Source organism: Echinops telfairi, unplaced genomic scaffold, assembly GCF_000313985.2.
Source record: "Echinops telfairi isolate 266 unplaced genomic scaffold, ASM31398v2 ScPeMD7_1;HRSCAF=3_0, whole genome shotgun sequence".
Classification (NCBI taxonomy): domain Eukaryota; kingdom Metazoa; phylum Chordata; class Mammalia; order Afrosoricida; family Tenrecidae; genus Echinops; species Echinops telfairi.
Genome location: NW_022103896.1, coordinates 16,447,738 through 16,458,286, shown reverse-complemented (window position 1 = coordinate 16,458,286; position 10,549 = coordinate 16,447,738). Strand labels below are relative to the sequence as shown.

The window sequence follows — 10,549 nt, the reverse complement described above, 5'->3', positions numbered from 1 at the left end:
TAAAAAAAAGTGTTCACTTTTCAACTAAGTTGTTCAGAACTTTGTGTCTCATTGGGGGGGCATATTATGTCAATAAGCACAGAGACTTGGGAATGAAAGAACCTTGTATTCGGATTTTGTTTCTGCCACTTCTTAGTTGAATACTTAAAAAAAACAACAACTTCTGAACTTCATTTTCCTCATCTGTTAAATGGACATAAGACTACTGTGAGGATTAAAGAGCATTGTTCATGAATGTAAAACAGCATTGGCATAAAAATCTACCCTATGTGCTAGCAGCCCTGGTGCCATGCCCTCCCTGCAACCACCCCCCTCCCCCCAACTCACCTCCAGGATCTCGATCTGGGTTGTATTCTAAAGCATTGCTGCAGATTAGATCAATGTCACTCAGATAGTCTTTCACAGTCAGATATTTGTGCAGATCAATTTTACTAATTACAGATGAAAGGTCCATTGGCTGCTTTATTACAGTGACATAATCGGGAACCTAAAATCCAAGCAAATGATCCAATCATTAAATTAACTCTGAACATAAAACACATTTGAGTTCCATTTCAGTGCCAGACAACATAAGGAAGAAAGAATCAACATGGAGACACTGACAACATATGCACAGGAAACCTCTGACTCAACTTAAGGTGTTTTCTTAAAAATCTTTATTCCGATTCTTGGGCAGCTAACTCTACCCCTAGTAACATCCTATCTCTCTTTCCTCATCCAAATGCCATCCTTCCATGTCAACTTAAGTCCTGATTCTTTCATTAAGACTTCTTAAAATATTCCAGCGCACACTCACAGGTCACAGTCATATTATGTGGCATCATTCTCAGATTGCTTCTAGAAAGTTTGGGTTGGGTAGACTAAGTTAATCGTTATTCTCTGCAGGAAAGGAAAATGTGTGTTACGTGGCTCTTGTACTCACTGTCCTAATGACTAGGAGACTATCCAGGGCATGTTTCTATGTAAAAAAACGAAACAAAACAAACAAGGTCAGTGTATACAGAGAATGACAAACTACTAAAACATTCTCAGATTTGGAACCACTATTGTTTGGAACACATTTAATACAAAGATTAAATTAATACCTCATCGGGGTCAACAGGCTTTGTAAATACTCGGAATCGCTTGTCAATAGCAAGCCTATGTGTAATGTTCCTTAAGAAAATCCTCAGTTCTCTAAATGTATCTTCTTCCTGTTCTTCAAGATGCTTCACTTCTTCTTCTGTCAATGGCCTTGGCTCAGGTGATGGTGCCACTGGGAGTACCTCCAAGGCCTGTAAAACTTCACACAAACAGAAGATTTTCATAATGCTTCTCTATAGCATCAAAAGTGAGACAATGACTCAGTGCAATTGGTGGCTGGGTGTGAAAAATGACCCTCCTGATGTCAGCCAGAAACCCAGGGGCCTGGAATGCTAAAGTGCTACCATAGTAGCTATCCATTCAGAAAGGATTGGCACCTTGTAAGTTGGAATGCTACTGCCCAGAAGTCATTATACTGCTATTCCATTTGAAGATTATCTAAGAGGCTATTAAAACTTTGAAAAAGCATAATTTATAGGGCAAGAATATTAAAATTATTTAAAATATCTTCTTTTGCTAGTTATTAATTAATGAAAAGCTGTGATATATAAAATATATCACAAAAGTTCATTTATTTTGCTTAAATAGATATGCACTGAGTAGTCAGGATAAAAAGAGGCACATGGCAATGCTACCAAATAAATTGGCCAGCTGTGGGGCAGTGAGAGACCCACCATCAATCATCACATAACATTAGTCTTAAGATCGTACGATGGGCCATAACGTTAGGCAAAGCTAGCTTTGCCTATGTATGCTAGGGAAGGGCACATAAGAAAGAAGGGTCTGTGTACCACCGGAAAGCCTGGATGACTTAAGGATTTAATCCACTATAATGGGAAGCCATAGTTCTAAGTAGCAGAAACATCAACCTCTGAGGTTCTGAACTTGTATAAATAATGGATGGCAAAATGCCATTCATTCAGCCTTTACTTCCCCCACCCCTCAAAAAACTATTATGTATAACCTTGACATATGAGCTAACCTGCTTTCTTTTTTGATACAGGTGGCTTAGCAGCTTGTTTCAGAATCAAGTCTTCAAAAAATTTTGTTCGTTCTTCTACACCAGGTAACTGGACATTAAAAATTTCTCCATACTCATGGATAAATAATTCTTGCACCTTAAAAAAAGAAAAGAAAGAAAGTGCCACACATACACAGACTACCTATGTATATTGCTGGAAGTTATAGTACACATATTTTTAATGATAATCTACATTATATAATAAAGAGATGATTAAATAAAAACAACACATCTCTCAAACATCCTGGATTTAGGTATAAACAATGCATTGTTGTTAAGTGCTGTCAACTCATTTCCAACTCATAGCAACTTGATGTACAACAGAACAAAATTATGCCCAGTCCTGAACCACTCTCACAATTATGTCTGCATCCACTGCTGTAGCCACTGTGTCCATCCATCTCACTGAGCATCTCTCTTCCTCTGACCCTCTAATTCAATAGTTAGGGTCTCTGCTGGGAAGCTCGACACTCCACAGTACAATTTAGAGAGTGGCTCATGTGATGTTATTTAAAGAATTTGTTGAAATCATTTAATTTTACTTAATCTCTTTCACAACCCAAACTAAGCTATGAGAATAAGTGGTGATAATCCTGTGGTCCCAGACATCTTGGCCCCATCCTAGAACAAACAACAGTCACAGTCATTTATTATCCTTTGTAAACACTTTTAAAAGCAAAGAGTGATGTTAAAAATTTGAAAAACGTTATTTTGAAATATTAACATATATATATTTCAAAAAACCTGTGGCAAAATTCCATTCTTTTTCAACTCTTTTGGCTCAAACCCACTACCTGTTCCCCTGAAGAGTTACTGGTCACTGGACTCTCATCTCAAAATGTGATGTTCTCTCTCAAGTCCTTTAATAGTCAGACTGTTAGTGAAAGTTACACTGCTCAAAAAATTACTACCATATATACTCCTGTATAACCCGAGTTTTCCAGCACATTTTTAATGTAGTTTCTGTCATCAAATTAGGTGCCTCGGCTGATATTCCGGTTGGCTTATACTCAAGTATATACGGTCTATTCATTGTTTCAGCTGTTCGGAGCCATTTACCAGCTTTCCTTTAAATTAGCTGGAGGTTTATTTTCAAATACTCCTGCCCTTCATTTCCAAGTTGGAATGTTGACCACAAGGTCAGTAGTTCGAAACCACATCGCTCCACTTTTGTTCCTCTATAGATTTGTAGTCTTAAAAATTCACAGGAGCAGTTCTCACAGGGTTCTCTATGAAGTTGGAATCGACTTGATGGTAGTGAGCTTCCCCCACTTTGTTTCAGCACTAGATCAACAGAACAAGTGTGGATAAGCGTCTTTAACATAAATGCCTACTTGTCTAAAACTTGATTTGTGTTTAAACGTCACTTCATTCGATGTCTTCACTAGCCCAGATGGGTAGTTGGGTTATATTTCAGAGGCATGATCACAATCCCACAATCATCTACCTCGCTAAATGCCTCTTCATTGTGCCTGCTCGTTAGATGTAGGGTTTTCCCCTATGAGGGTGGAGGCTGGATGAGATTATTTTCCTTATATGATCTTTAACTGGTTTTGTCACAGTTGGTTCATGAGTGTAGTTATGACACCCTTGGGCTATCCTTTGCCAAATGCATCTGACATCTCACTGTCCACACATGCTCCTTTGGTTAAATCCGGCTTCTGCTTTCAGGGATGACGTACAAAGTGGCCTGTATTGCAATGTGTCTATAATGTCTTTTGGACCCAAGAATGAGGAACATTCTCCCAATCCTCCTGGGCCCACCCTCACAGCTCCAAAGGAGGACAAATGACTCTGCCTGTCATGGGGGCTGGAAGCCAACCTTCCAGAGTTGCCACTCGGCTCTTTCAAACCCCTTCCTAGCATGACCCTGAGCTAGAAACCACTGTCACATTCCAATGCAGTTTCCCTGCACAGGTGCTGAAGTGCAGATGCCTTCACATTCTAATTCCCAGTGCTTTGTTTTTCATGGATTGTGGAAATTGCAAATCTGCCGAGGGCATTCTCATTTTCTATGCTGCTCACTTGCTTTTTAATCAAATAAATAATGCTATTGGGGGCTCTTACAACAATCCATACATCAATTGTATCAAACACAATGTACATGTCGCCATCATCAGTTCCTCTTTTCCCCTCCCTCCCCACCCTTGTGAACCCTTGATAAATTATAAATTATTAGTTTCATATCTTACACCATGTGCTGTCTCCCTTCACCCATGTTTCTATTGTCCGTCCTCCTGGTGTGTGTGTGTGTGGGGGGGGGAGGGGTAGGGTTTATATGTCGATCATTGCTCACTTGCTTTTATCTCTGCCAGGACCTTTGTCCCCAGATACTCACATGCCATGCCTTACTGTCTTCCCTTTGCAGGGCTTTGCTCAAATGCCATCGACTTACTGAGGCCTCCTCCAGCTACCTAACAGTGTGACCCTACCTATATGCTTTTGGTTCTCCCTGGCTAAAATTTTCTCCATAATACTTGTTTATGACATATTTTATTCATTTATTTTTCAGTCTGTATCCCCTCGACCAAAATGTATGTTCTAGGATTGCCTATTATTGTCCATGAAAGTGTTCCCCACGTAACCAGAACAATACAGTGCAGAGTAAGTGCTCAATAAATATTTCTTCAACAAAATATTTGAATCTATCTTCTTGTTATAAATAATGTTTTAAGTATTACAATCCAATTTTATCAATGGTTTGGAAAAACACTCAATAAATTTGTTCAACAACACACACACACACACACACACACACACACACACAAGCCTGCAATGTACATATTATATAGACTCTTGGTGAGAAAAAAAATCTGACTTTGCTTTTTAAAAATTCTGATTGGAGAGACAAGGAGTCAAACAAATTGGTAATGGTGGGCAGCAATTACACTAAGGCCAGGCAAGAGGAAAGAGTGATGGGAAGAAGGATTGCTACAATTTAGAAACCCAAGTAGGGAAGACGTCTCTAAAGTGACATTTGAGGGAGTTTATAGATAAAAGACTATTCCAGGTAGAAGCAATTGGTTGTCTTTGGTAGTTGTCTACATTGGCACAAACTTCAAAGAGATCAATTGAAGACGATCAGAAATGGCACTGTGGGGGGTTACGTATTGGGTCATCCAAACCCACTGGCTGCTCTTCAGGAGAGAGATGAGGCTGTCTGCACCCATAAAGACTCACATTTTGTTGTAGTAAGGTGACATCGAGCTGGGTCCACCCCACAGTGCACAACAGAATGAAACACTGCCTGGTCCCGCACCACCCTCACTATTGTTCCTATGTTTGTATGTATTCACATACAGCCTTGGAAACTCTATATAGGGTCACTATAATTCAGAATGGACTCAGTGGCAGTGGCTCTGGTTTGTTTGTGACTCACCTACTGCTAATTCCGTGGAGTTGCTATGAGTCTGAACTTACTCAACGGCACCTACCAACAACAATGGCTAATTCCACTTCTAGGAATTGATGCTAGAAAAATTCACAGGATGCTCATACAATTAAAATACAAGGCTGTTCATTGCAGTAATTTCAGAGAAAAAACTGGAAAATAGCCAGATTATCTATCAACAAGGAACTTGATAAATAAATTATGCGGCACACAACAGAAAAAGTCATGCGGCACTTAAAAGGAATGAGATCTACATTCTGACAAATACAAAAGATATACTGGCAGGTGAACCACAAAGACTGCAAAATAGCACGCATCATAGGATCTCATCTGTATGAAAAGAAAAACTGTTAACGGAGCCTTACTGCACCAACATAGGCTGCTCGGACAGTTAGCAATGGTTATTATTTTTGATGAGTGAAGAAGAAATCCTTTTCTTATTATTTTCTTCACTTCTGTAGCCCTGGGATTTTTCACAGTGAGTTTTTATTACTTGGGTATTCATCACTCCTTTTAAAGCATAAATTACCTCTTCTGGCAGAGTAGAGTGGGGTTTGTCCGAAGTTGCAAGTAGTAAAACAGGAGCAAATGAAGGAATACTCTGTAATAAGGTGGTGAATGTGGCTTTGAGGGTTGGTCCAACTATTTCCCACCACAAGTGAATATGTGGGATGTACACTATACTCGGTGCTGTTCTCTTAGCTTCACGAATCATCTGATGGGAGAAATAAGATCAAGGTCAGTCAGAGTCAGCACATTAGTGACACTAGATCTATTAGTCTGGCACAATGTTTCACTTCTCTAAATTAACAAAACCATCAAGGGTCAAAAATGTTTCCTGCAGAACATCACATCCTGTTTTTTAAAAATGTTTTGTGAATGTTTCATTTTTGAAATATTTCAAGACACGAGTAAACAGACCCTCTGGGTAGTGTAAATAGCTAATGCTGATTACTAGTGACAAGGTTGGATGGAGGTTAGAGTTCACCTTGGGATGGATGACCTACTTCCAAAAAACCAGCCACTGAAAATCCAGTGGAGCTGAGTTCTGTGACTCACAGTGGGTTGTCAAGAGCTGGAGTTGCTTTGACAGCAATTTGTTTTTATTTAGTTAAGGAGCAAACTGTTGGAGAAATCGTGCATACTTTTCTGTGCTGGTAAATATGGCTACACGTACAAATATAAAATACCTTTATATTAAAAAAATAAATTGAAAACCAGAAAACAGAAGCTGCAGAGAATGAGTGCTGACCAAGTAGCAGTCAGTGCGACTCGCCCTCATTTAGCCCTCTGTGAGGCAGGCACTAGTATCATTTCCATTTTGCCAACAGGAAAAAGGAGGCACCTTCCCAAGGCCAGCTAGATAGTTGAGTGGTGGAACTAGGGTTAGAATGGATATTCTTCCATGACTAGGAAATGAACTATGTGTCATTTCTTAGTCATAGAGGAATATGTGTTCTATTCCAAAAACACAAAAATTAAAACTGAAGGAAAAAAAGAAACCAAACACTAGAATGAGGCAGCTCTAGATTTTGTCTTTTGGAAATAGCATTATCTTTCAAATAGCTTTCCGGTCTAAGCAATGGTGAATGACTTACCTGGGAGCATGTTTCCTCTGGAGATGTAGCACTGACTCCAAAAAGGACAGGAATGTCTAGTGTGTACACTGTCAATTTTTCTAAAGCATGGAGGACCGCTGGTGCCAAGTGAGAGCCTTGACCAAATCCTGCTTTACCGACTATCAAAATTCTTGGTCGAAAAGACATTGGTTGGTGACAAGCATTTCTGAAAGAAAGAATTGTTTAAAAAAAAAAAGCAAGCAACCAACCAAAACCCCACTTCCCCTCCCTCTCCAATCACACTAATTATGAACTTTCATAAGCCTAAGTCTTGCAAACAGGTGGGACCAATCACCCCGCCCCCCATTCCTGTGCACATGGTGACAGAAGACAACTTGCCTCCAGAGTTCTGGGACTCCTTTTGCAGTAATTTCTACTATAGCAACAAAGTTTCTGATACTGTAATCTTTACAAAATTTACAAAGCAGTTGTATCTTCTCAAAATCACCTCAATTAATTTTAATGAATTTATAACAACACAAATTATAACAAGGAAAATGTACCTATTCAATTGAAGAAAATTTACATTTTCTTTGGCCTTATCAAAGGATTTCTGAGAAAGATCATTTTCATACAATGATAGGATGTCATCATCACTATATGTCAAGTCACTTTCTAGCAGAGGACAAGAAATATCTACAAAATAAAAACTATCATTAGTCATTTTTCTGGATTGCAAAGCATATCATTGTATTTTCTTTTTTAAAATATATCATTGTATTTTCATTAGCAAATAAATGTACTTTGATTAAGTTTTTTCAAGAACCAAAAATATTTGTGTAGGTATGAAAAACAAATAAATATAAAATGCCTTGAAAATGAAAATAAATTAAGTGAAAGATAATCTATGAAAAATAAGCTTTCTTCAAAAAGATCAAGTAAAACACAACTAAATTTCCTTCAAGAATCTTTTATAAAGAAGCACTTCTAGGATATCAAACCACTTAGACATACCGATCATGAGCATTAACTTTAGTGGTTTATGAAGCGCTATACCTGTGTCTAATGCTTTATTTGTTCCAATTTCTGCATGTGGAAATACTCTCTGCAGAGCCTCCAAGATCTTGTGAACAGTGCTTTGCAGCAGTGGCTTCACAATGGTGGACAGTGCCTGCCCTGGGGACGTCACAGCTCTCTGGGAGGCAGGAATCATCTTCTGCATAGCTACTTCAAAATCCTTAGCTGAGATATTAATCGACGAGAGATTCAATTGCAGCTTCTCACTAGTGGTATAGATTTGTGGGTAGCGTCGACGTAGAGCACATAATGCTGCTTCAGAACATATTGACTTAATATCTGCACCACAGTATCCTAAAGCAACAAAGAAAGCAAATAGAAAAACCCACAAAGAAAATCTATTAGCATAAAAATGATTAAAAGATTAAAAAATCCAGGCTAGTAGCAAAACATTTCAGAGTAATAAAACTAAAACCATTCAGTTACCCAGTGAGCTCATAGGACAGCAATTAACCTACTGTTGCTGAGTCAATTGTGACTCACAGGGATCGGAGAACAGAACAGAGCTGCCAAATTGTTTCCAAAGTTGTACATCTTGGCAGAGCAGATTACTCCATCTGTCTCCTTAAGAGCAGCTGGTCGGTTTGAACCACAGACCTTTCAGTTAACAGTTGGGCACTGTAACCTCTGCACCACCAGAGTTCCTCATAGTAGCAACTCCCCCACCCCTATCAATCAATCAATCAATTTTTGTGAGAGAAAGACATGTATACCAAGTATGGCCTAGAGCCAAGAGCAAGAATTTATAATTCAGGCAGACTAGGTTCAAATTCCAGTTTTTTACCATTTGTGTGATCTTTAGAAAATAACTCTGCTCTCCCAGCCCAATGGGGATGAGGCACCATCTTCATGGAATTAAATAACATTAGATTGACTACCTAATAGGATGACCAGAGTTGGGTAAACGTTCAGCAAAAGAGAGCTTGCATTACACTGTGTGCTAAAATTGCTCTCAATATTCCTTGGTGGCCAATTTGCCAAATATTCCAAGAGTTTGTGGGAGAAAAAAATTAGGGCACAAATAAGAGAGCTGAGAAGTAAACATGACCTTGTATTTCTTTTAACATAACCATGTAAGACTATAATTTATATAATTTATACCATTTACTACATTTGAAATGAATGTAGTATTTTTTAATGGCTTAAAACAATGTTTACCAACACAGTTTTCTGCTAGCTCTTCTAGAAATATATCCAGTGGTTTAGGATTCCAGTCTCTTGTGTGAATTTTTAGAATTTCTTTTCGAGCCTACAAATAAATAAAAACAATGAGATGTTTTGCATTCATAAAAATAAAGTGCTGTTCAAGTTAGAGTGACTTGAATCTAACTTTTGATTACCTGAAATTTTAGTCTATTGCTCTTTAAAAAAATTAACAGCTAATATGAGAAAAAATATTTAATGATGAAACACTGAAAATGAGAAAAAAAGCTATTTTAACCAAAGTTTAAGAAACTTAGTTTCATCTTAAAGAGATTTGCACTTAAGAGTGCTCAAGTGCACTCATCATAAATGAGAGAAATTAACCTCTGAACTACACTGGGGCATACTAACAGCTGTCATCCAGAGCAGTGACAGCTCTGAAGAAAAAAAAAAGTACAGTAATTGCCTTGAAAAACTCAAAACTAAGGATTGGTTGCTCATTAGGCCATGTGTTCCAAATCAAAATAACATTTTATGATTCCTGAAGGTTGTGTACAAATTTAAAGAAAAATTTTAGGGAAGCTTTACTGTAATTGAAAACAATAATTTGTGTTAATTTGTAAATAGCACTTTAAGATCATGATGTAAAATTCAATCATCTTCAAACTTTCATTGTACCAAGACTTTTTAGTGCTAAAAGGCATCATAGTTTGTCAGAATTTACATTCTTACGTCTTTATCAGGTAGGCTAAAAAGGAACTCTCTGTCAAAGCGACCAGGCCTTCGTAAAGCAGGGTCTATAGAATCTAGTCTGTTGGTAGCACCAATGACCACAATTTCTCCCCTGCTGTCCAGTCCATCCATCAGAGCCAGCAATGTGGAGACAATAGAGCTAAATTTAAAAAAACAAGGAAAATCAGATTAATTCTATGGATGATGAATAAATAATTCAGTTATATTTCTTCTTAGGGTAAGTTTTATTTTATGAAAGCAATTTCTTGGCGCTTCTCATTATCTTCAGTAGGTTAAAAAAAAAATCTGTGAAACACCAGAGTGACATTTAGACATAGAAAACAGTGAAAAACACAGACGGCTCCAAAAGTGTCACAAATGGAGTCCAGAAGCCACTATATAAAGTGTAAATTCCCCCCGGAAGAATTTATTTCAAAGGATGGCATTGAATCTGCAGCTCTAGGAGAGGGACATACCTGATCAGAGCACATGGGAGCAGATGAAGGGGGAGGAGGAGAGAGTGGAGCACATCCTGGCCCACCA

At 38.2% G+C, this 10,549-nt stretch overlaps 1 protein-coding gene across 2 annotated transcripts in view; it reads right to left on the bottom strand.

Annotated features, from left to right (window-relative positions):
* The window catches only part of ATAD2 (ATPase family AAA domain containing 2), a 56,094-nt gene that overhangs the window by 11,912 nt on the left and 33,633 nt on the right, over nt 1–10,549 (bottom strand). For both annotated transcript variants that reach the window (XM_045285880.1, XM_030888086.2), the window contains exons 13-21: nt 10,007–10,166; nt 9,290–9,380; nt 8,111–8,425; nt 7,618–7,750; nt 7,094–7,280; nt 6,025–6,210; nt 2,066–2,201; nt 1,086–1,282; nt 328–487 (exon numbers count right to left, since the gene is read on the bottom strand). In XM_045285880.1, coding sequence (XP_045141815.1) covers nt 328–487; nt 1,086–1,282; nt 2,066–2,201; nt 6,025–6,210; nt 7,094–7,280; nt 7,618–7,750; nt 8,111–8,425; nt 9,290–9,380; nt 10,007–10,166 — 1,565 coding nt within the window. The remainder of the gene's footprint in view (nt 1–327; nt 488–1,085; nt 1,283–2,065; nt 2,202–6,024; nt 6,211–7,093; nt 7,281–7,617; nt 7,751–8,110; nt 8,426–9,289; nt 9,381–10,006; nt 10,167–10,549) is intronic.